Source organism: Lolium rigidum, chromosome 6, assembly GCF_022539505.1.
Source record: "Lolium rigidum isolate FL_2022 chromosome 6, APGP_CSIRO_Lrig_0.1, whole genome shotgun sequence".
NCBI lineage: Eukaryota > Viridiplantae > Streptophyta > Magnoliopsida > Poales > Poaceae > Lolium > Lolium rigidum.
In genome coordinates, this window is record NC_061513.1 from 246,232,338 (window position 1) to 246,259,210 (window position 26,873).

Sequence of the window (26,873 nt, forward strand, 5' to 3'; positions counted from 1 at the left end):
TCAAGAAAATCGTGTCCAGGCCTTTCATGGACCAGCCCATGTGGATGTACATAGGCGGTGAATGCCTATTTTCCGCAAGGATTGGCGATCGCGTAGTCTGACTCCCACACTTTCGCTCGAGATACATACCGGGCTGAAGAAAATCCTGCAGCCCACGAAAACCCACAACATCCCTCGCAAGCCACAACCAACAAATTGTTCACCCTCCATAGGCTCCTCCCACCCCTCGCGCCGCCGCCGCAACCCCGAACCCTAACCAAACCCTCCTCCCCCGCACGCCGCACCATGGCGTCCGCCTACGACCGGGAGGACGGCCTGGCGCCGCCGCAGCCGCACGGCGGCGGCCCGGCCGACGCCTATGACCCCAACTACGTCCCGGACTCGGTCAAGACCTTCGTCGTCCACCTCTACCGCCACATCCGCGACAAGAACGTCTTCGAGATCAACCAGATGTACGAGGGCGGCTTCCAGCGCCTCTCCGACCGCCTCTTCCGCGACTCGCCCTGGCCCTCCGCCGACGCCGTCGCGCCCTACTGCGACGGCGACCACGTCTTCCTCCTCCTCTACCGCGAGCTCTGGTACCGCCACGCCTACGCGCGCCTCTCCCCGCTCACCGCCAGCCACCGCTCCGAGTCCTGGAGCAACTACTGCGACCTCTTCAGCGTCGTCCTACACGGCGTCGTCAACATGCAGCTGCCCAACCAGTGGCTCTGGGACATGGTCGACGAGTTCGTTTACCAGTTCCAGAGCTTCTGCCAGTACCGCGCTAAGCTCAAGAACAAGACGGACGACGAGCTAAAGCAGCTCAAGCAGTTTGACAAGGTAATCTTTTAACCTGCAGCTCAAGTGTCTGCTAGATTCATCTCTCTATCTATCTACTGTGCCGCAGCTGACAATGCTGTGTTCGTTCGCGCAGGCGTGGAATGTGTACGGGGTTCTCAACTACCTGCAGGCGCTCGTGGAGAAGTCCGACATCGCCCAGATCCTCGAGAGGGAGAAGGAGGGGCTGGAGCAGTTCACTGCCACCGACGGGTATGACTACCAGGGTGGAAGCAACGTTCTCAAGGTCCTGGGTTACTACAGCATGATTGGCCTGCTCAGAATACACTGCCTTCTTGGGGATTACCACACTGGCCTAAAGTGCTTGGCACCCATCAACCTTAACCAGCAGGGGGTCTACACCATTGTCATCGGGAGTCACATCTCAACCATCTATCACTATGGGTTCGCAAACCTTATGATGCGCAGGTACACAAGCCCACTGTCTTTTTTCTTTTATACCAAAGGACAGACTCATCGATTTGTTAGCTCTACTTTCTGCTGCTCAATACTCCATACATACCTAAGCAACATGAAATGCTTTTTTGCCATCTCTATATTAGTACAAGTAGATTGAATCATGTCAACATTCAAGTCTTCATTCATGCGAAGTCACATATGTGTTTTTTCTTTTGCCATCTTGAAATTCCCAAAGTAGAGTTCCTTCAATCTAATACACTCTATTCGTATTTAAACATAGGTATGTTGATGCCACCAAGGAGTTCAACAAAATCCTGCTCTATATTCTCAAGTATAAGCAGTACCATCAGAAATCCCCTCAGTATGACCAGATCCTCAAGAAGAACGAGCAGATGTATGCGCTATTGGCAATCTGCCTCTCTTTATGCCCACAGAACAAGCTCATTGATGAAAATGTTAGCACCCAGCTCAAAGAAAAGTACAATGACAAAATGACAAAGATGCTGAGGTTTGATGATGAAGCTTATGCTGCTTATGACGAACTTTTCTCTTATGCCTGCCCCAAGTTCATTACCCCATCACCTCCAGTTCTCGACCAGCCGCTTACCAATTATAACCAGGTGAGCTTTCTTTTTGAAGATTATAATGATGGTATATTTCTTTTCACGTATTGCACTTAAGGCCTGTCTATTATGTTGCCGGGGTCAAACTAGACCATCGAGCCTACTTATTTTGGACCAGTATTGTAGAGTAAAGTTGATATAGCTTTTGCCGCATATTCAGCCACCTCAAGTTTTTCTTTTTGGGCAAATACGGGCAACTCATTAGTCAGAAATCCACACTGTAGCCTTTCAGTCATCCATAAAATGGGAAGCTGTTTTTGTCCCGAACTCCCAATCAGCAAATAAAATCTCCTGTAATCATTTTTTGTCAAAATCTCCTGTGTTCTGTTTTGCATTCATATGTTCTTAGTGGACATATTAGACTTGTTCATATATAACTTAAGCTGGTAGACTACTGGTTGCAAATGATTGGCTGTGGGGCAATATCACGCATGCTGATTCATAAAAATGATGTTCTTTTTGAATGTTTGGGATGCCTTATTGTATAGGCTTTCCGCTTATGTTCTTAAGAATACCTGGTCGGTGAATCTTGACCAGTAACTCCTTCGGTAGCTAGATTCAATAATATAAATTGACAAATACTTGTATTTCTGTAACTTGTCTGTTGATTCATTTTTTGTTGTATGAAGAAAATATGTAGAAGAAATTGTTAATTATTACCTTTTCTGTTATGCAACAGGATGCCTATCGTCTTCAGCTGAAGCTGTTTCTTTATGAAGTGAAGCAACAACAGTTGCTTTCTGGGATCCGGAGTTATCTTAAGTTATATTCAGCAATAGCTATTGCCAAACTTGCCCAATATATGGAAATGGATGAGGCAACACTTAGGTCTGTATGATAATTAAGTTACGGAGTACCTTATTTGTTTATTCATAGTGGTTTGTGTGGATAAATACTTAATGCAAATATTTGGGCAGGTCCATCCTTCTGACGTACAAGCACAAAATGCATGCCGTTGACAGTAATGGAAAAATTGTTTCCAGTGCAGACTTTGATTTCTACATCAATGAGGTAATGTGCCGTATTTGTTCTCCTTCATAACACTTTGTTTGATGCATATGTTTTTTGTGTTCATATGATGTGTTTTTCATTCTACCATGTCTGCAGTATTTTATTGTTTAAGTAGTAATTGATAGCTTCATGAATCATTTGTCTGTACTCAGTTGAGCTATGGAATTGAGCTGCTGTAGATGATTTCAAGCTTTTATCTGTCTATAAGATAAACTTTTTCCTGGAAATGAATTCAAGCATGGTTCCCATGGTTGATTTTGATTTCCGGTTCATCCGGAGTTGGTTGAACTTGTGATTTCTTTAATTGAATCTTGAACTTTTCTCAACGTACAGCATGTGTTCCTGCAATGATGATATGCCTATTTTATACTGTACTTAAAAAATAATAGGGATACATTTAGCCTGTATAATTACTTATAAATTGTTTGCAATCATGCAGGATGTTATTCATGTTGTGGAATCCAAATCGAACAAACCCCAGGGTGATTACTTTTTGAGACAAATCTTGAAGGTATTTACGCATCCCACTTGATGTTCTACCGTCCTGATAGCTCGACACCCGTTCCTTCTATAAATAATGCAGTCATAAGCTAAGTTTCTTTGTTATTTTCCTACAGTTTGAAGAAACAATTGCTGAATTGGAAAAGGTGCAGCTTGACTGAGCATGGTAGAAATCATGGAGAAGAGAAACATCCCAGTATTCTATTTCTTTTTTCCCCGTTTGTCCTGTTATAAGGAGTGGCACCTGTAATGACTAATTTTAACGGAGCATTATTTGTGCTTTTTGGTGTACCTTTTCACTCGTTGGCTAGTTTGAGTATTCCATCAGCTAGTATTTGAGATATTTCATGCCATTTCCTGGTTCACTCATGTGCTATCCCCTGTTGCTATGAATGGTCACTTGTCTGCATTTCAGTACTAATAATGGGCCCTTAATAATATGTGTAACTAGTACTACCTCCTAGATCCACTCCTAGATACACTCACCACCCCGATCACGGTGGTCAGTGCGGAAGCAATCCGGTAAGGACTGCTCACCGAAGCAGGAGTGCCAGCACTAACGCCTCTGCATGGAGAGGAACGCTGTGTTCGACTACAAGACTCGCACGCTTCGGCTTCACACCACCCTCAATCAGGCATGTCCTGTGCTTGATAATGATTTCGCTCAGGCGGACCTGACTGGACGAAGGCTGCCTGGTGCAGAGGCTTTGCATCTTCCGCCATTTTCTTATTGCGTTTTTGCGGTGTCTCCTTGTTCGCCGGCACTTTCCTCTTGGTATGATGAGGGTTTGTTTTCTTCCCGCCTTGTTCGCCGAGGCGGAGGAGCTCTCCTTGCTGCTCGAAGAAAGAAGAGTAGCAGACCGTTCCTTGTCACCGGCCTCATCATCATAGCCGACAGGTTCCTAAGGTGCCTCGACGGGTAGAGGTGAGATCCTATTGACACCTTGAAAGCCTCAGACATGCATATTTCGTGTAAGAGATGGAGATTGTGCCTACCAAACTTGCGGAAGGTGCAAGGCTTACCAGAGGAGCCAGATCCTCCGCGGAGTGAGTTCTCGGCGGATCATTCAAAAAATTGGTTAGCTATACAAGAATTTTCATGTATTTTCTAAGATAGTCCACTGGAGAGCAATTGATGTACTTTTACTGTTTTACTTTTACTAACAAGAATTGGTTTTAAGTAATTTTTTTTGAACTTTGCTTATACTTTTATAGTTTTATTCATCATGGGTTGTTGAAGATGAAAAGTTGCTTCCCTAGCATAGAAATATCTTTGTAATCACCTTAATAAATTATATGTAGGTCAACCTAACAAAATTATGTGCCTTCACGAAAAAGTCCACTCTCTTTTTTGCATCTTTATCCACATATCTCAAATTTCATATTAAGTTTTTTATGTGTAACTAACAGTTTGGTACTATAACATGGACATATTGTTGTAATGAAATGTTGCTAAATATGTCAGTATTTTATTATCAATGTCTCACTTGAAGAGAGATGGCTGCTTCAGTGTCTCCAACAGATTTACTTAGATGTTAATCATTTGCTTTCATAGTGGTTTTGTGCAGCTTACTCTTCTAATCACAATATATTAATATATTGTGCACTGCTAACTTCATACTTCATAGAATAGTATTGTTTCTTACAGATTCATGTGACTTACTAGTTACCATGAGCTTTAGATCAAAGAGGTTCATACAGTATCCCTACATAGTTCCATTTTGAAGTTTAAATTAACATGTTCTCTCCATTTTTGTTTGCAGTTTACACTGGTACTTTGCAGGGACCTAGTACCTACCAGTTACCACTTCACCATATGATGAATATGAAAATGTAGAGATGCAGCCACAAAGTTGAATGCATTGAAAATTTAGGATTTTCCCGGTGTTGCAAAGTAGCGAGGTCAGCATTCCGTGGATTATGGTACATAATTAAGTATTGGATGCTATTAAGGTACTTTTTTTTCTCGATAAAGCGAGTATATTAATATCAAAAGATACCAATTACACCCAGCCTCTTGATGGCACGTGAAGCACACGTCCGTTGGGAACCCCAAGAGGAAGGTGTGATGCGTACAGCAGCAAGTTTTCCCTCAATAAGAAACCAAGGTTATCGAACCAGTAGGAGATGAAGGCCACGTGAAGGTTGTTGGTGAAGGAGTGTAGTGCGGCGCAACACCAGGGATTCCGGCGCCAACGTGGAACCTGCACAACACAATCAAAATACTTTGCCCCAACTCACCGGCTTGCTGGAAACAAAGGATTAAACGTATAGTGTGGAAAATGAGGTTTGTTTGCAAAAAACAGCAGAGAACAATGATTGCAGTAGGTTGTATTTCAGATGTAAAAGAATGGACCGGGGTCCACAGTTCACTAGTGGTGTCTCTCCAATAAGATAAATAACATGTTGAGTGAACAAATTACAGTTGGGAAATTAACAAATAGAGAGGGCATAACAATGCACATACGTATCATGATGACTACTATGAGATTTACTTAGGGCATTACGACAAAGAACATAGACCGCTATCCAGCATGCATCTATGCCTAAGAAGTCCACCTCCGGGTTAGCATCCGCACCCCTTCCAGTATTAAGTTGCAAACAACAAGAATTGGTTTTAAGTAATTTCTTTTGAACTTTGCTTATACTTTTATAGTTTTATTCATCATGGGTTGTTGAAGATGAAAAGTTGCTTCCCTAGCATAGAAATATCTTTGTAATCACCTTAATAAATTATATGTAGGTCAACCTAACAAAATTATGTGCCTTCACGAAAAAGTCCACTCTCTTTTTTGCATCTTTATCCACATATCTCAAATTTCATATTAAGTTTTTTATGTGTAACTAACAGTTTGGTACTATAACATGGACATATTGTTGTAATGAAATGTTGCTAAATATGTCAGTATTTTATTATCAATGTCTCACTTGAAGAGAGATGGCTGCTTCGAGTGTCTCCAACAGATTTACTTAGATGTTAATCATTTGCTTTCATAGTGGTTTTGTGCAGCTTACTCTTCTAATCACAATATATTAATATATTGTGCACTGCTAACTTCATACTTCATAGAATAGTATTGTTTCTTACAGATTCATGTGACTTACTAGTTACCATGAGCTTTAGATCAAAGAGGTTCATACGAGTATCCCTACATAGTTCCATTTTGAAGTTTAAATTAACATGTTCTCTCCATTTTTGTTTGCAGTTTACATCGGTACTTTGCAGGGACCTAGTACCTACCAGTTACCACTTCACCATATGATGAATATGAAAATGTAGAGATGCAGCCACAAAGTTGAATGCATTGAAAATTTAGGATTTTCCCGGTGTTGCAAAGTAGCGAGGTCAGCATTCCGTGGATTATGGTACATAATTAAGTATTGGATGCTATTAAGGTACTTTTTTTTTCTCGATAAAGCGAATATATTAATATCAAAAGATACCAATTACATCCAGCCTCTTGATGGCACGTGAAGCACACGTCCGTTGGGAACCCCAAGAGGAAGGTGTGATGCGTACAGCAGCAAGTTTTCCCTCAGTAAGAAACCAAGGTTATCGAACCAGTAGGAGATGAAGGCCACGTGAAGGTTGTTGGTGAAGGAGTGTAGTGCGGCGCAACACCAGGGATTCCGACGCCAACGTGGAACCTGCACAACACAATCAAAATACTTTGCCCCAACTCACCGGCTTGCTGTAAACAAAGGATTAAACGTATAGTGTGGAAAATGAGGTTTATTTGCAAAGAACAGCAGAGAACAATGATTGCAGTAGGTTGTATTTCAGATGTAAAAGAATGGACCGGGGTCCACAGTTCACTAGTGGTGTCTCTCCAATAAGATAAATAACATGTTGAGTGAACAAATTACAGTTGGGAAATTAACAAATAGAGAGGGCATAACAATGCACATACATATCATGATGACTACTATGAGATTTACTTAGGGCATTACGACAAAGAACATATACCGCTATCCAGCATGCATCTATGCCTAAGAAGTCCACCTCCGGGTTAGCATCCGCACCCCTTCCAGTATTAAGTTGCAAACAACAGATAATTGCATTAAGTACTGTGCGTAATGTAAACAATACAAATATCTTTAGACAAAGCATTGATGTTTTATCCCTAGTGGCAACAGCACATCCACAACCTTAGAACTTTCGGTCACTGTCCCAAATTCAATGGAGGCATGAACCCACTATCTAGCATGAATACTCCCTTTTGGAGTTACAAGTATCAACTTGGCTAGAGCCTCTGCTAGCAACGGAGAGCATGCAAGATCATAAACAACACATATATGATAGATCGATAATCAACTTGACATAGTATTCCATATTCATCGGATCCCAACAAACACAACATGTAGCATTACAAATAGATGATCTTGATCATGATAGGCAGCTCACAAGATCTAAACATGATAGCACAAGATGAGAAGACAACCATCTAGCTACTGCTATGGACCCATAGTCCAAGGATGAACTACTCACGCATTAGTCCGGAGGCGGGCATGGTGATGTAGAGCCCTCCGGTGATGATTCCCCTCTCCGGCAGGGTGCCGGAGGCGATCTTCAGAACCCCCTGATGCGTGCAGTTGACACACGTACGTTGGGAACCCCAAGAGGAAGGTGTGATGCGTACAGTAGCAAGTTTTCCCTCAGAAAGAAACCAAGGTTTATCGAACCAGTAGGAGCCAAGAAGCACGTTGAAGGTTGATGGCGGCGGAGTGTAGTGCGGCGCAACACCGGGGATTCCGGCGCCAACGTGGAACCTGCACAACACAATCAAAGTACTTTGCCCCAACGTAACGGTGAGGTTGTCAATCTCATCGGCTTCTGTAAACAAAGGATTAAACATATTGTGTGGAAGATGATGATTGTTTGCAAAGAACGGTAAAGAACAATTGCAGTAGATTGTATTTCAGATGTAAAGAATTGGACCGGGGTCCACAGTTCACTAGTGGTGTCTCTCCCATAAGATAAACAGATGTTGGGTGAACAAATTACGGTTGGGCAATTGACAAATAAAGAAGGCATAACAATGCACATACATATATCATGATGAGTACTATGAGATTTAATCGGGGCATTACGACAAAGTACATAGACCGCTATCCAAGCATGCATCTATGCCTAAAAAGTCCACCTTCGAGGTTATCATCCGAACCCCTTCCAGTATTAAGTTGCAAACAACGAGACAATTGCATTAAGTATGGTGCGTAATGTAATCAACACAAATATCCTTAGACAAAGCATCGATGTTTTATCCCTAGTGGCAACAACACATCCACAACCTTAGAACTTTCTGTCACTGTCCCAGATTTAATGGAGGCATGAACCCACTATCGAGCATAAATACTAATCAACTTGACATAGTATTCAATATTCATCGGATCCCAACAAACACAACATGTATGATTACAAATAGATGATCTTGATCATGATAGGCAGCTCACAAGATCTAACATGATAGCACAATGAGGAGAAGACAACCATCTAGCTACTGCTATGGACCCATAGTCCAGGGGTGAACTACTCACACATCGATCCGGAGGCGATCATGGCGATGAAGAGACCTCCGGGAGATGATTCCCCTCTCCGGCAGGGTGCCGGAGGCGATCTCCTGAATCCCCCGAGATGGGATTGGCGGCGGCGGCGTCTCTGGAAGGTTTTTCGTATCGTGGCTCTCGGTACTGGGGGTTTCGCGACGAAGGCTTTAAGTAGGCGGAAGGGCAGGTCAGGAGGCGTCACGGGGGACCCACACAACAGGGCCGCGCGGCTAGGGCCTGGGCCGCGCCGCCCTGGCGTGTCGTCGCCTCGTGGCCCCACTTCGTAACTCCTCCGGTCTTCTGGAAGCTTCGTGGAAAAATAAGCCCCTGGGCGTTGATTTCGTCCAATTCCGAGAATATTTCCTTTGTAGGATTTCTGAAACCAAAAACAACAGAAAACAACAACTGGCTCTTCGGCATCTCGTCAATAGGTTAGTGCCGGAAAATGCATAATAATGACATATAATGTGTATAAAACATGTGAGTATCATCATAAAATTAGCATGGAACATAAGAAATTATAGATACGTTTGGGACGTATCAAGCATCCCCAAGCTTAGTTCCTACTCGCCCTCGAGTAGGTAAACGATAACAAAGATAATTTCTGAAGTGACATGCTATCATAATCTTGATCATACTATTGTAAAGCATATGAGATGAATGCAGCGATTCGAAGCAATGGTGAAGATAATGAGTAAACAAATGAATCATATTGCAAAGACTTTTCATGAATAATACTTTCAAGACAAGCATCAATAAGACTTGCATAAGAGTTACTCATAAAGCAATAGATTCAAAGTAAAAGCATTGAAGCAACACAAAGGAAGATATAAGTTTCAGCAGTTGCTTTCAACTTCAACATATATATCTCATGGATAATTGTCAACACAAAGTAATATAACAAGTGCAATAGGTAAACATGTAAGAATCAATGCACACAGTTGATACAAGTGTTTGCTTCTAAGATAGAAAGAATGGGTAAACAGACTCAACAATAAAGTAGAAAAATGGCCCTTCGCAGAGGGAAGCATGGATTACTATATTTGTGCTAGAGCATTTCATTTTGAAAACAAGAAACAATTTTTTCAACGGTAGTAATAAAGCATATGTGTTATGTATAAGATATCCTATAAGTTGCAAGCCTCATGCATAGTATACCAATAGCGCTCGCACCTTGTCCTAATTAGCTTGGATTAACATGGATTATCATTGCATAGCATATGTTGCAACCAAGTGTCACAAAGGGGTACCTCTATGCCGCCTGTACAAAGGTCTAAGGAGAAAGCTCGCATTGGATATCTCGCTTTTGGTTTTTCTCAACTTAGACATCCATACCGGGACAACATAGACAACAGATAATGGACTCCTCTTTAATGCATAAGCATTCAACAGTTAAAATTCTCATAAGAGATTGAGGATTGATTGTCCACACTGAAACTTCCACCATGGATCATGGCTTTAGTTAGCGGCCCAATGTTCTTCTCTAACAATATGCATACTCAAACCATATAATCATGAAAATCGCCCTTACTTCAGACAAGACGAACATGCATAGCAACTCACATGATATTCAACAAAGGTGTAATAGTTGATGGCGTCCCCAGAAACATGGTTACCGCTCAACAAGCAACTTATTAAGAAATAAGACACATAGTACATATTCTTCACCACAATAGTTTTTAGGCTATTTTCCCATGAGCTATATATTGCAAAGACAAAGGATAGAAATTTAAAGGTAGCACTCAAGTAATTTACTTTGGAATGGCGAAGAAATACCATGTGGTAGGTAGGTATGGTGGACACAAATGGCATAGTTTTTTGCTCAAGGATTTGGATGCACGAGAAGAATTCCTCTCAATACAAGACTAGGCTAGCAAGGTTGTTTGAAGCAAACTCAAGTATAAAAGGTGCAGCAAAGCTCACATATGAACATATTGTAAGTATTATAAGACTTTACATTGTCTCCTTGTTGTTCAAACACCTTAACCGAGAAAATATCTAGACTCTAGAGATCAATCATGCAAACCAAATTTTAACAAGCTCTATGTAGTTCTTCATTAATGGGTGCAAGGTACATGATGCAAGAGCTTAAACATGATCTATTTGAGCACAACAATTGCCAAGTATCAAATTATTTAAGACATTATACCATTTACCACATGCAGCATTTTCCGTTTCCAACCATATAGCAATGAATGAAGTAGTTCAAATTTCGCAATGAACATTAAGAATAAAGCTAAGAACATATGTGTTCATACAAAACAGCGGAGCGTGTCTCTCTCCCAAACAAAGAATTCTAGGATCCGATTTTATTCAAACAAAAACAAAAATAAAAACATACATACGCTCCAAGTAAAGCACATAAGATGTGACAGAATAAAAATATAGTTTCACTAGAGGAACCTGATAAGTTGTCGATGAAGAAGGGATGCCTTAGGCATCCCCAAGCTTAGATGCTTGAGTCTTCTTAAAATATGCAGGGATGAACCACAGGGGCATCCCCAAAGCTTAGACTTTTCACTCTTCTTGATCATATTGTATCATCCTCCTCTCTTGACCCTTGAAAACTTCCTCCACACCAAACTCAAAACAATCTCATTAGAGGGTTAGTGCATAATTGAAAATTCATGTATTCAGAGGTGAAATAATCATTCTTAACACTTCTGGACATTGCACAAAGCTACTGAAAGTTAATGGAACAAAGAAATCCATCAAACATAACAAAACAGGCAATACGAAATAAAAGGCAGAATCTGTCAGAACAGAACAGTCCGTAAAGACGAATTTTTTAGAGGCACCAGACTTGCTCAGATGAAAATGCCCAAATTGAATGAAAGTTGCGTACATATCTGAGGATCACGCACGTAAATTGGCAGATTTTTTATAAATTTTCTACAGAGACTACTGCTCAAATTCGTGACAGCAAGAAATCTGTTTCTGCGCAGCAATCCAAATCTAGTATTCACTTTACTATCAAAGACTTTACTTGGCACAACAATGCAATAAAATAAAGATAAGGAGAGGTTGCTACAGTAGTAACAACTTCCAAGACTCAAATATAAAACAAAGTGCAGAAGTAAAATAATGGGTTGTCTCCCATAAGCGCTTTTCTTTAACGTCTTTCAGCTAGGCGCAGAAAGTGTGAATCAAGTATTATCGAGAGATGAAGCATCAACATTATTACCTCGGGCTTTACGCCTATCCTTCTTACTCTTTTTCTTACTCTTTGGTTTAGGGAATACATGGCCGCCTCCCGGTGTAGAGGTGAATTTTAGGGTGCCTTTTCCCACATCTATGATTGCTCCCAATAGTTTCGAGCGAGGATCTTCCAAGTGTGATCTGTCCTGTTCCTACACATTCAATAACAAGATAATCAGTGGATATCGTTCTTCCAAGAATGGTTGTGAACACACCCTCGGCTATTCCCTTAGGAATTATTACAGAGTTATCAGTAAGAGTTATTCCTTCTCCATCTTCAGTAAGTCCCCAAAGTGTCAAAGATTCATAAATACTTTCAGGCATCAGGCAAAATTCAGTCATAATATCACAACGGGCATTAAATTTTTTACCATCAATAGTAATTTTAATAGTAGGGTCCCACATTGAAGGTTCAGAGTTTACTAAAACATGATCAAGACGCTCACGAATCTGACCATACCTTTCTTTCAAGCAAGATGTATTTGTTTCAAGAGTGTTTAATCTATTATAAATACTAATAAGAGATGAATCAAAATTATTAGCTGAACTATGTGATGCAACCAATTTCTTTATGGCATTAAAAGCTCGATCCCCATCGCAATGAAGGAAATCTCCTCCCATTACAGCATCCAAGGCATATCTATAGCGAATCATAAGCCCAAAATAAAAGTTACTAAGGAGCAAACTTAGAGTCATTTGAGGTTCAGCTTTACGATAAGAATCAAAAATTCTAGACCAAGCATCTTTAAAACTCTCCCCATCCCCTTGTCTAAAAGTAAAGATTAATTCATGAGGTGGAGAAGTAACAGGTTCAGAGCTAGACATGATAACAAAGTAAACTAAATGGAAGTAGCTAATTTTTGTGTGTTTTTAATATGGAGAACAAGACAGTAAATAAAGTAAATCTAGCAACTAATTTTTTTGTGTTTTTGATATAAGAAGCAAACAAAGCATTGAATAAAGTAAAGTAAAGCAAGACAAAAACAAAGTAAAGAGATTGGATGTGGGAGACTCCCCTTACAGCGTGTCTTGATCTCCCCGGCAACGGCGCCAGAAAAAGAGCTTGATGCGTGCAGTTGACACACGTCCGTTGGGAACCCCAAGAGGAAGGTGTGATGCGTACAGTAGCAAGTTTTCCCTCAGAAAGAAACCAAGGTTTATCGAACCGGTAGGAGCCAAGAAGCACGTTGAAGGTTGATGGCGGCGGAGTGTAGTGCGGCGCAACACCAGGGATTCCGGCGCCAACGTGGAACCTGCACAACACAATCAAAGTACTTTACCCCAACGTAATGAGTGAGGTTGTCAATCTCACCGGCTTGCTTTGTAAACAAAGGGTTAAACGTATTGTGTGGAAGATGATGATTGTTTGCGAAGAACAAGTAAAGAACAATTGCAATGAGATTGTATTTCAGATGTAAAGAATTGGACCGGGGTCCACAGTTCACTAGTGGTGTCTCTCCCATAAGATAAACAGATGTTGGGTGAACAAATTACAGTTGGGCAATTGACAAATAAAGAAGGCATAACAATGCACATACATATATCATGATGAGTACTATGAGATTTAATCAGGGCATTACGACAAAGTACATAGACCGCTATCCAGCATGCATCTATGCCTAAAAAGTCCACCTCCAGGTTATCATCCGAACCCCTTCCAGTATTAAGTTGCAAACAACAGAAAAATGCATTAAGTATGGTGCGTAATGTAATCAACACAAATATCCTTAGACAAAGCATCGATGTTTTATCCCTAGTGGCAACAACACATCCACAACCTTAGAACTTTCACGTCACCGTCCCAGATTTAATGGAGGCGTGAACCCACTATCGAGCATAAATACTCCCTCTTGGAGTCACAAGTATCAACTTGGCCAGAGCCTCTACTAGCAACAGAGAGCATGCAAGAACATAAACAACATATATGATAGATTGATAATCAACTTGACATAGTATTCAATATTCATTGGATTCCAACAAACACAACATGTATGATTACAAATAGATGATCTTGATCATGATAGGCAGCTCACAAGATCTAACATGATAGCACAATGAGGAGAAGACAACCATCTAGCTACTGCTATGGACCCATAGTCCAGGGGTGAACTACTCACACATCGATCCGGAGGCGATCATGGCGATGAAGAGACCTCCGGGAGATGATTCCCCTCTCCGGCAGGGTGCCGGAGGCGATCTCCTGAATCCCCCGAGATGGGATTGGCGGCGGCGGCGTCTCTGGAAGGTTTTCCGTATCGTGGCTCTCGGTACTGGGGATTTCGCGACGAAGGCTTTAAGTAGGCGGAAGGGCAGGTCAGGAGGCGTCACGGGGGACCCACACAACAGGGCCGCGCGGCTAGGGCCTGGGCCGCGCCGCCCTGGCGTGTCGTCGCCTCGTGGCCCCACTTCGTAACTCCTCCGGTCTTCCGGAAGCTTCGTGGAAAAATAAGCCCCCGGGCGTTGATTTCGTCCAATTCGAGAATATTTCCTTTGTAGGATTTCTGAAACCAAAAACAGCGAAAACAGACAAGCGGCTCTTCGGCATCTCGTCAATAGGTTAGTGCCGGAAAATGCATAATAATGACATATAATGTGCATAAAACATGTGAGTATCATCATAAAAGTAGCATGGAACATAAGAAATTATAGATACGTTTGGGACGTATCACCCCCCGAGATGGGGTTGATGGCGGCGGCGTCTCTGGAACTTTTCTCGTATCGTGGCTCTCGGTACTAGGGTTTTCGCGACGGAAGGATTATATAGGCGAAGGGGCAGAGTCGGGGGACGCTCGAGGGGCCCACCCCATAAGGCGGCGCGGCCAGGGGTGGGGCCGCGCCCCCCTATGGTGTGGCCGCCTCGTTGCCCCTCTTCGTCTCCTCTTCGGTGTTCTGGAAGGCTCCGTGGAAAATAAGACCGTGGGCTTTTGTTTCGTCCAATTCCGAGAATATTTCCTGTGTTGGATTTCTGAAACCAAAAATAGCAGAAAACAGGAACTGGCGCTTCGGCATCTTGTTAATAGGTTAGTACCGGAAAATGCATCAAAATGATATAAAGTGCATGTAAAACATGTGAGTATTGTCATAAAACTAGCATAGAACATAAGAAATTATAGATACGTTTGAGACGTATCACCTCTGCAACAACGCAACACCCTAATGGCAGTACGGATGCACACAGCCAAAAAAGAGAAAAGAAAACTAAGAAATAAAAGTCCCGCCACAGTATCACAGGTATAGCAACAACAATACATCCACCACCAAGACAACACCTGAAATACAGACTCTCCAAAAGCGACGCCTCCAAGGAGGGAACAGTGCAACAACGCCGTCGTTGCCCGATCAAAGATCTTAGGTTTTCACCCTGAAGATAGTTTCCGCTCTCAAAACAATGTCTCCAACAAGGTCATTGCGAGGCACAACCAGTTAAGGCCAGACCTTGGGTTTTCACCCTGAAAGGTAGGACTCTGAACTTCACCTGTGCTGTCGTACCCACTTTCATACCACTGCTGCGAATCCTAGAACACCAAGCAAGTTCCTCAACATTGCTAAGACTTGGGCCTTCTTTAGCTAATCCCCCAATCCTGCCTTCATGATATTCTCTGCTTCTGACTTCACCATGGACCAAAAGTCACTTGATGTCAACTCAGAGCAGAGCTTCACGCCGCTCCCTCCGAAACCAAATGGTCGGAATAAAAGCATGGGTGCGCGCGACCGAATACCACCCGAACCTGTTGACATGGGCATACCCTTCGGGTACCCATTATTAGTATACCTGGCTCGGCCCAATATGGAGAAGACCCAATATGAAGAAGGCCCAACAAGGCAACTCGAAGAAGTAGTCGACTAGGACTCTTGTAAAACCCTAGGCTGGTTGCATATATAAAGCTAGCCAGGGCACCCGAAATAGGGAGGATAGATAGATAGACAGAATATAGACAACACAGCTCCGCCTACGGCGACACCATGTAAAACATATGATCATATAGTAGATTGCTAGCAGCACGTAGGGATCCTCCACCGAGGGGACCCGAAGCTGGGTACGTCGTGTGCCTAATCTCGTCCCCGGAATCTCCATCGTCGCTCTCCCGAAACCCTAGTCTACAATACGTAGGCATTGCCGAGGTGATCCCTCGTCACCTGTGAACTCCAGGCAAAAGATGCACTGTTCAATTCACTATCGGAGCCTTCCGGAACTCATCACTCCGGCTAGATGAAGAAAAAAAAACCGTGGATTGATTAGTGTAGTGGTTAGTATAGACTTTGGTGTATCTGGTACATCACTACATCTTAAGCAACATTGTCTTCGTATTGGAACGATGTATACCTTACTTTTACCTATATATAGAAAACTTGGATTACTATCTCCGTCCCAGTTCATATTGGTTGCGCGCATCCCTAGGGTTGTTAGTTTGGTCAACATAATATAATTGTATAACGCAAAGATTATAGCATTAGAAGGTAGAACATTTCAACTTTTTAATGATATATATTTTGTATTATCATTGTCAAATTTACGACCTACAAATACGCGTAAACCCTATGAATTGGGACAAATGGAGTATTCAGGGTTGTTTTGTCCCCATACTCGTGGTATTATGGTTAATAATTCTTAGATCGCTATTTATGTGACAATGTCTGCATGGGGATAATATTTTCTAAGGATTACAAACTGGTTTAATTTACAAGCAGCACTGAAACAAAGAACGGCCGGCAGCAACGTGGCTAATAGAGAGGCCAAACGCAAAGGAGCATCATGCCTACCACAGAAAGGCCAAAGACAATATAGACGATGCGGCGAAGCGCTCTTATTCATCCAGTATTAATGTAACATTTTTAAAAAGGGGGCAAAAGCTTTTCCCCATTCCATTAATTAAGGAGTTCGAACAATAATGTTTGAAAGGAAATTATTACAAGCCGCCCCACTCGGTCGAAAACAAAAGCCTACTCTCCCGGTATGATTCCACTCAACTCTTTATCACCCGCAAGAACACAAAGACTCGCCTCTCTTTTGATCTTGTCAAATATCACAAGCGGTGGAGCATGCTTGTTTCGGAATACCCGAGCATTTCTCTCATTCCAAAGCTCCCATGAGACGAGCAACGCAATAGAGGCCAAGGCCTTACGGTTCCGTGTAGCACTTGACGTGAGAAGCCACCAATCCTCCGTAGAGAGCAACGACCAGTGTTGAATGTCAAGCGATTGTAGACCCATCCAATCCGTCACAAAACCCCAAAGTCGAAGAGAGAAGCGGCACTTAATAAGAAGGTGATTGATAAATTAAGATTCCCTCTTTCAAATAGGATATAAACTGCAATTTGGCCACCCTCTTTTAGCCAATTGGTTGACCGTTCAAAGATGGTTTTGGATGGCTAGCCAAGCAAAGAATTTGAATTTTTGGAGGAGCCCACACCTTCCAAACCAATCTATTCATATCTGTGGAGGTAAGCCCAAGAAATTAAACGTTGTATTCGGAGGCCGCCGAATATTGCCCATTTGTCGTGAGCTTCTAAGAAATCGAGTGCAAGCATCCAAATGAAACTCCCTCAAGAGAATCCAAATGTCAATGAATTGGCGTGCATGCCCCAAATAGAAGCTCTCGTCCATGTAATCTTGCCAATCCTCATGTAAGGCTTGAGACACACACCACTTTTTTCTTTTAGAGGATACAAAAAAAAGGGGTGCTATGTCAAGCCATGGCGCCTCCCAAAATTGTGATTTCTTCCCATCTCCAATAGTGATAGAAGTGGCGGCGTAGAAAAGGTCCATATCCTCCTCGCGTTGTACCTCAGCGAGGAAGTCTGTTGACTCGGCTATTGATCTCTCCACAAGTACTTCAACAACTACTTCATCACCATTCTCTAGTATGCCATGATAAACAATACCAAAATTTCCTTTTCTAATGATTGACTAGAAGTTCTTTTTGTTATCAGCTTCAGCTATGCGTACGTGAGCCGTCTGATGTCAATCTGTAGGGGTCTTTCCACTTCAAACATAGCAAAATCTTGATTGCCTCCTGACTTTTCCGCAAAGTAAAAATATTTTAATTCGTACATGGAAGTTCAGGTCTAGAGTTGATGTCTAATGTCTAAATTTAAAGCGTATTTTTTTTTACCTTTCCAATGTAGCTTCGAGAGTGTGCACATCCCTACTAGGAGGAATATCAGTACCACGGGAACTATCACTTCAACGAGGAATATATATAGGTGTGGAGTTTGTCTTCTTACCTAAGCAATACAGACGTTTGAGCAAAAAATTGACTTTTAATATATTGGCATGATTAAACAACATACACAAAAACATGATCGCAAAAGATCTCAGCTGCTCTACAAAGTAGTGATTATATATAGCATGCCTCTATTTTCGAAGACGGCTAAACCTGCAGGCTAATATAGCAATTCTAAACATATGGTTTTCTTGTGGTACGTAAAGTCTCATGCTTAACTGTAATACATGCGAGTCTCAGCCATAGATAAGCACAGTACTAATAGACCCCGCACAAAAGCACACTACTAATGCATAATTCTAACAATAATGTAATTAATGTTTTGTTGGAAATATTTTTTTTGTCTTAAGAGTAAAATGTTAAGAGAACATAAGTTTGAAAGTTTCAACGACGACTTCATTGTCTTCTTTAGTTTGTTGGAAGGGTCAATTTTTTTATGAGTAATATGTTCCCCAGTCTCAATAACTCTACATCTCCCTACTTACAAGTGGACAACTGGGCATAAAGATTTCAAAGAGGTGACGCTGGGCACAAATTCACCGCCTGTTTCTTTATTTAAAAAAGGTCAACTTGAGCTTATGATTAAGGTGCTAATGATATTTCTATTCTGGTACACGATAAGGAGATAGGGATGAGGTGGATAAGGCTCACAGCCTCTCTTTGAGCTCGACACACATCATTGGGGTTTCATATGACATGTACAAGGTATGTTTGATATGATCTTTGTGTATGCACATGAGTCGATATGACTAGCTTGAATCTGCTACTGACGAGATTCTGGGCACACCGTACATACATGAATCTATAGGTTCAGACATGGTGCATTCTTTTAGTGCTGCTCTTAACTTGCATTTGTTGTAACTAGTAAGGGCACGGTTTTTTTTATTAAAGGCATTCTTTAGAGATGTTCGGAGTTTCTCTAGGATGTATAACCTATTATATGACTTTGTACTTAGATCGTACCAGGACATTGTTTGAGAAATTCTTCCACATTCTAGTTGTTGCTAATGATACACAATGAGAATCGCTGGTCACTTTGGCGGAGTTGTTTTTTTCTCTTTATGTTACGTCTTTTTAGTTGTGTGCATCCTTATATTTATTTAGACTAATTCGTAATACTATCCTTTGCAGAGATAGTGTAATTAATATCTTCTTAATAGTAGTAGTATTATAGTTTTAAAGAAAGTGGCGTGCTTATGTAGGAAGCAACGTGGTTTGACTTGGAGTAACTCCACGGGAGGAGACTGACTAAGTCAGTCCACCCCCGTTATTGTATCCCGTGCTTTGCTAATATAAAGGATAGAGAGACTGAGAAAGAATAACAACGGCAAGCTCGAGCAGCACCGAAAATCGACTGTACTCTACTGTCGTCTAAGTTGATCTAGCCAAATTTCCCCGGAGTCGAGCGAATAGAAGCTAACAGTACTACAGCAGCATGGCTGCATTCACCGGGGAAGATGATCGTGCACTGGTTTCCCACTCCGCCCATCACCACCCGCTTAAGCTAGTAGCCACGGGCGGCGCCCTGTTCCAGTGCGACGGCTGCAGGCAGATCGGCGACGAGCTCAGATACCGGTGCGAGCAATGCGACTTCGACCTCCACGTATGCTGCGCCCAAGCCCCGGCGGTTTTCGAGCACCCTATGTTCGAGGGCCGTGCGCTCACCTTCTTCCAGAGACGGCCGACGACCCCGGCAGGCGGTTGCGCGCTCTGTGACGTCTGCGGCGATCCGGTGCTCGGCTTCCTGTACCACAACCGCGAGCACGATCTCGACATCCACCCTTTCTGCGCAACCCTGCCGGAGCGCATCGTCGTGGAGGACGACGGCGTGCTGAACCTCACCAAGGCCGCCGGCCATAGCTGTAAGGCCGGTTGGGCGCCGCGGCCGGTACTTGTCGTACCGCTTCCAGGACGACGACGGTCAGTTTGTGTACATCCACGTGGCCTGCGTGCTGGAGGCGAGCTTCTCCAGCGGCGATCACGTCGTGCAGGCCAACTCCACGACGACAGGGGAGGACGCCCCCAGGAGGACCGGCAGGTTCAGGCGTTTCTGCAAAGTGGCCTTCCGCGTCGCGAGGGTGAGTTACTCAGTCGCCACTCTGGATCCGGTGGGGCTTGTCACAGCTATTGCAAGCCCCATCTGACTTGGCGGTTAGGTTGTGGTTCACTCCGTCAGTCATGAAACCCCACGAGGTCTACACATGAAAACATCTGCAGCAGCGAGATGTCTGGATCCGGTGGTGCTTGTCACAGCTATTGCAAGCCCCATCTGACTTGGCGGTTAGGTTGTGATTCACTCCGTCAGTCATGAAAGCCCACGAGGTCTACACATGAAAACATCTGCAACAGAGGGAGATGTGATCTCCAGTGTTTCTCTTTAATCTCCAAAGTCCAAACACGTGCATACAAACCATTATGCGGAATATATGATTATATATCAAGGGTTAAAATAGCAAGCTATTTCTCCACTAATAGCGCACTATAGCATATCTAGAGGGTCCACGCTAAATTTTAGTAATTTTGCTCGTTGTTGCGCTATTTGCGAATAGCATGTTATATCGCGCTAAAACTTGACAGCGTTAGTGCTATTTTGTCGGGCAAGTTGCTTTCACTTTTTTGTGGTGATGAAGTGCAATATGTTGGTTCCACTTCTAAACCAGAAGATAATATCGCTAATGCTAATATTTTTTAATAAATAATTTATACTATGTTGTTGCCCTATGACATGCTGATGTTATCCTTCTAAAATATTTGTGATCTATTTTTATGTCTAGTTATGTATGTATGATTCAGTCAGTTTTGGACTATATATCCATTCGTTCTAGTAAAATTATTTATTTTTAGGCTAAATTTAGTATTATTTTGAAAACGCTATTTGAAATATACCACGCTATTAGCACAATATAGCGTCCACAACGTTTAAAGGAGGCTGCCGCTATTTCATTTCATTTAGCACGCTATTTTAAACCTTGTTATATATATGTGGGTCTACTAGATCGGTTCTCAAAGATGTTTTTTTTTAGAACAACATGGACTTCTCCCCGGTTGAAAGAAGATCTCTCATAATTTGTTTTGTGTGTTTGATGTCAATGTATGTGATACTCTAATGTTTGATGAAGTGGTGCAGGGATTATATAGATACATGAATATGAGTGACTTGTGTGGAAAAACGAGTCAAAAGATAGCTGAAAAGGATTCACCAGGCCGGATAATCCGGGCTGGATATTTGCAAAATAGTCGGCCCCCAAAATTTGGCTAAGGACTCGAGGCAATGTGGCTCAGTACCTCCCTGGCATGAGGCTGGATTTTTGGCCGGACATTTGGCTGGAATTTCCCTAAGGCCGGATAATCCGGGCCGGATATTTGTGAAATATCCGGCCCCCAAAATTTGGCTAAGGACCAGAGACGACGCGGCTCAGTAAGACCTTGGACATGGGCCGGACTTTTGGCCGGACATTTGGCCGGATTTTTCCCCAGGTCGGATTTTTCCGGGGGGCCGGATTATCCGGCCCCAACTCAGGCCGGATTATCCGGCCCTCGAATGCCACCAACGGCTGGATTTTGAGAGGGGATATTTATACCCCCCTTCTCCTACCTTCCTCCTTGCTCAATCATTGAAGAAATTCTGCCAATCCTCACCACCATTAGAGCCACCTCAAGAACTCAAGATTTGCAAGATCTCCTCCCTCACCCAACCAAAGCTCTTGATCTTTGGAGATTTGAAGAAGAAGACACCGATCTACATCCTCACCGAAGCGATTTACATTTCCCCCTCATATGCTTGAGGGACCCCTTGCTAGTGTTCCTCTTTGGTTCCCTAGTTGATTTGTGTTGATGTATTGTTGTTGATTGTTGTGTTGTTACAGATTTGGGAGCCTCCAATTCGGTTGTGGATGTGTGCTCCAAGAACTTTGTAAAGGCCTGGTTTCTGCCTCGAGGAAATCCCTTAGTGGAAGTGGGCTAGGCCTTCGTGGCGTTGCTCACAGGAGTTCTGAGTGAAGCCTTCGTGGCTGTTGGTTTGGCTTTCGTAGCAACCACACTCCTCCAGACGTAGACGTACCTTCTTGCAAAGGAAGGGAACTACGGGAATCATCTCCGTGTCATCGCGTGCTCCACTCTCGGTTACCTCTATCCTATTCTATCTCCTTTATATTGCGTAGCTATATCTTGCTTAGTTGGTAAACTTGTCATATAGGTAAATTCACTTAGTTGCATATCTAGAGAATTTACCTTTGTGTCAAGCCTAAATTGAAAAAGTACTAAAAATTGGTTAGCACCTATTCACCCCCCCTCTAGGTGCGGCATACGATCCTTTCACCGGTTCCATTTCATTAAAAAAGAAAGCATAGTCTCCACTTCATCCCTTTTGTCCTTCTAAAAAGTATTGTGAGGCCATCACTATCCATCCCATCCCCATGCGTCCGGATGGGTCGAACCAGACAAATCCGTGGCTCAACACGCGGACGCTCCAAAAATGGATGGCTGCGACGTCTGGGACGACCCAAATCCGGCCCAAATCAGGGCCTGCTTTGCGTGGCCGCGGACACCGAGGGCTAGCCTCTCGCTTCCTCCCCTGGCCCACGTATCTGCCTCCCAAACCACAACCACTCCACTCCAGTCCCCCCAAACCTAGAGGATGGCAGACAAAGCTGCCGCCGCCACCATCGGAGGTGAGGCCGAGCTCGCCGCCGTTGCCGCTCCTGTCGCGGAGGAGGTCCCGTCCGTTCCGGTGGTCGTGTAGCCCGCGGCAGCGACGAAGAAGGCAAAGCCTGAGCTTACCATGCAGCAGAGGGAAGTCGAGAACAAGAAACATGCCGAGCGGCGCGGGGCGCTTGATCAGCAGAAGAGGGAGGCCACCGCCGCGGAGGAGCAGCAGAGGGCAGCCGAGTAGCTCCAACTCCTCCAAACGGAGGCGAAGGCGAAGGCCATACAAGAGCATGCCATGCTCTTTTATGGACACAACGCGCCCACGCAGCTGGACGCGACGGGCACCGGCACAGCCTCGGCGGGAAGCTCCGGATCCTCCGTGACCGGGCCGCTTCCTCCCCGGTCAACACCCCCACCGACTGCCCGTTTGGTACCCGCCCTGCGCGTACGAAATGATGGCGCGGCGGGGCGGTTCTTGTACCTGCCACGGGATGGGTCACCGGAGGTGGGTGAGTCCATGACGGTGCCGTTGCCTTCGTCTATTGACCTCAACCGTGTGCCGGCTGCGTACTCAAAGGCCCCGATGCCGATGCCCGCAACAACGCTGGCCGGTTGATGTCTACGGGAGCTTCTATTCTTGTAGACAGTGTTGGGCCTCCAAGAGCAGAGGTTTGTAGAACAGCAGCAAGTTTCCCTTAAGTGGATCACCCAAGGTTTATCGATCTCAGGGAGGAAGAGGTCAAAGATATCCCTCTCATGCAACCCCGCAACCACAAAGCAAGAAGTCTCTTGTGTCCCCAACACACCTAATAGGTGCACTAGTTCGGCGAAGAGATAGTGAAATACAGGTGGTATGAATAAGCAGTAGCAACGGCACCGGAAAAGTGCTTTGCCCAGGACAAGAAACAAGCAGTAGTAATGCAGCAGTAGTAACGCAGTAAAACAGTAAACAAGCAGCGATAGCAGTATTTAGGAACAAGGCCTAGGGATTAGACTTTCACTAGTGGACACTCTCAACATTGATCACATAACAGAACAGATAAATGCATCATGATCATAGCATAAACCAAGTACTAACACGGTGCACACACTGTCACCTTTGCACACGTGCAGGAGGAATAAAACTACTTTAATAACATTGCTAGAGTAGCACATAGATAAATTGTGATACAAACACATTGCAATCATAAAGAGATATAAATAAGCACCTCACTATGCCATTCAACAGTGAATAAGTATTCTGTGAAATATAGCCTAAGAGACCCACACGGTGCACACACTGTCACCTTTACACACGTGGGACAAGGAGTCTCCGGAGATCACATAAGTAAAACTCACTTGACTAGCGTAATGACATCTAGATTACAAGCATCATCATATGAATCTCAATCATGTAAGGCAGCTCATGAGATTATTGTATTGAAGCACATAGGAGAGAGATGAACCACATAGCTACCGGTACAGCCCCGAGCCTCGATGGAGAACTACTCCCTCCTCATGGGAGCAGCAGCGGTGATGAAGATGGCGGTGGAGATGGCAGCGGTGTCGATGGAGAAGCCTTCCGGGGGCACTTCCCCGCTCCGGCAGGGTGCCGGAACGAGACTCCCGTCCCCCAGATCTTGGCTTCGCGATGGCGGCGGCTCTGGAAGGTTTTCCGTATCGTGGTTTTTCGTATCAGGGTTTTCGCGACGGAGGCTTTATATAGGCGAAGAGGCGGCGCAGGAGGGTCGAAGGGGAGGCCACACCATATGGCGGCGCGGCCGGGCCCGGGCCGCGCCGGCCTATGGTCCGGGGGCCCGCGTGCCCCCTCCGGTCCTTCCCGGGTGTTCTGGATGCTTCCGGTGAAAATAGGAACCCGGGTCTTGATTTCGTCCGATTCCGAGAATATTTCGTTACTAGGATTTCTGAAACCAAAAACAACGAGAAAACAGAACCGGCACTTCGGCATCTTGTTAATAGGTTAGTTCCGGAAAATGCACGAATATGACATAAAGTGTGCATAAAACATGTAGGTATCATCAATAATATGGCATAGAACATAAGAAATTATCGATACGTCGGAGACGTATCAAGCATCCCCAAGCTTAGTTCTGCTCGTCCCGAGCAGGTAAAACGATAACAAAGATAATTTCTGAAGTGATATGCCATCATAACCTTGATCATACTATTTGTAAACATATGTAGTGGATGCAGCGATCAAAACAATGGTAATGACATGAGTAAACAAGTAAATCATAAAGCAAAGACTTTTCATGAATAGTACTTCAAGACAAGCATCAATAAGTCTTGCATAAGAGTTAACTCATAAAGCAATAAATCAAAGTAAAGGTATTGAAGGAACACAAAGGAAGATTAAGTTTCAGCGGTTGCTTTCAACTTGTAACATGTATATCTCATGGATAATTGTCAACATAGAGTAATATAACAAGTGCAATATGCAAATATGTAGGAATCAATGCACAGTTCACACAAGTGTTTGCTTCTTGAGGTGGAGAGAGATAGGTGAACTGACTCAACATAAAAGGAAAAAGAATGGTCCTTCAAAGAGGAAAGCATCGATTGCTATATTTGTGCTAGAGCTTTTATTTTGAAAACATGAAACAATTTTGTCAACGGTAGTAATAAAGCATATGAGTTATGTACATTATATCTTACAAGTTGCAAGCCTCATGCATAGTATACTAATAGTGCCCGCACCTTGTCCTAATTAGCTTGGACTACCGGATCTTTGCAATGCACATGTTTTAACCAAGTGTCACAATGGGGTACCTCCATGCCGCCCTGTACAAAGGTCTAAGGAGAAAGCTCGCATTTTGGATTTCTCGCTTTTGATTATTCTCAACTTAGACATCCATACCGGGACAACATGGACAACAGATAATGGACTCCTCTTTAATGCATAAGCATGTGGCAACAATTATTATTCTCATATGAGATTGAGGATATATGTCCAAACCGAAACTTCCACCATGAATCATGGCTTTAGTTAGCGGCCCAAAGTTCTTCTCTAACAATATGCATGCTCCAACCATGAAGGTGGTAGATCTCTCTTACTTCGGACAAGACGGACATGCATAGCAACTCACATGATATTCAACAAAGAATAGTTGATGGCGTCCCCGAAACATGGTTATCGCACAACAAGCAACTTAATAAGAGATAAAGTGCATAAGTACATATTCAATACCACAATAGTTTTTAAGCTATTTGTCCCATGAGCTATATATTGCAAAGGTGAATGATGGAATTTTAAAGGTAGCACTCAAGCAATTTACTTTGGAATGGCGGATAAATACCATGTAGTAGGTAGGTATGGTGGACACAAATGGCATAATGGTTGGCTCAAGGATTTTGGATGCATGAGAAGTATTCCCTCTCGATACAAGGTTTAGGCTAGCAAGGTTATTTGAAACAAACACAAGGATGAACGGTACAGCAAAACTCACATAAAAGACATATTGTAAACATTATAAGACTCCATACCGTCTTCCTTGTTGTTCAAAACTCAATACTAGATGTTATCTAGACTCTAGAGAAACTAAATATGCAAACCAAATTAGCAAGCTCTAAGTGTTTCTTCATTAATGGGTGCAAAGTATATGACGCAAGAGCTTAAACATGAGCACAACAATCGCCAAGTATCAAATTATCCAAGACATTTTAGAGTTACTACATGTAGCATTTTCCAATTCCAACCATATAACAATTTAACGAAGAAGAAACTTCGCCATGAATACTATGAGATAAAGCGAAGAACACATGTGTTCATATGAACCAGCGGAGCGTGTCTCTCTCCCACACAAGAATTTATTCAAACAAAAATAAAAACAAAAGCACACAGACGCTCCAAGTAAAGTACATAAGATGTGGCCGAATAAAAATAT

The 26,873-nt window shown here is 43.3% G+C and overlaps 1 protein-coding gene across 1 annotated transcript; it reads left to right on the forward strand.

Moving 5' to 3' along the window:
• Positions 1-250: 250 nt before the first annotated feature.
• On the forward strand, positions 251-3,739 carry LOC124665709 (eukaryotic translation initiation factor 3 subunit L-like). The gene is made up of 7 exons (XM_047203097.1): positions 251-822; positions 917-1,248; positions 1,520-1,859; positions 2,542-2,690; positions 2,780-2,873; positions 3,313-3,384; positions 3,491-3,739. The coding sequence occupies exons 1-7, from the start codon at positions 286-288 to the stop codon at positions 3,533-3,535; spliced, it is 1,569 nt and encodes a 522-aa protein (XP_047059053.1). The 5' UTR covers positions 251-285; the 3' UTR covers positions 3,536-3,739.
• Positions 3,740-26,873: the final 23,134 nt, after the last annotated feature.

Bases quoted from the DNA above. Each gene is read 5' to 3' on its own strand.
- LOC124665709 (XM_047203097.1), top strand. From the start codon at position 286: ATGGCGTCCGCCTACGACCGGGAGGACGGCCTGGCGCCGCCGCAGCCG. The intron at 1,249-1,519 runs GTACACAAGCCC...ATTTAAACATAG, and splicing joins GCAAACCTTATGATGCGCAG to GTATGTTGATGCCACCAAGG. The intron at 1,860-2,541 runs GTGAGCTTTCTT...GTTATGCAACAG, and splicing joins CGCTTACCAATTATAACCAG to GATGCCTATCGTCTTCAGCT.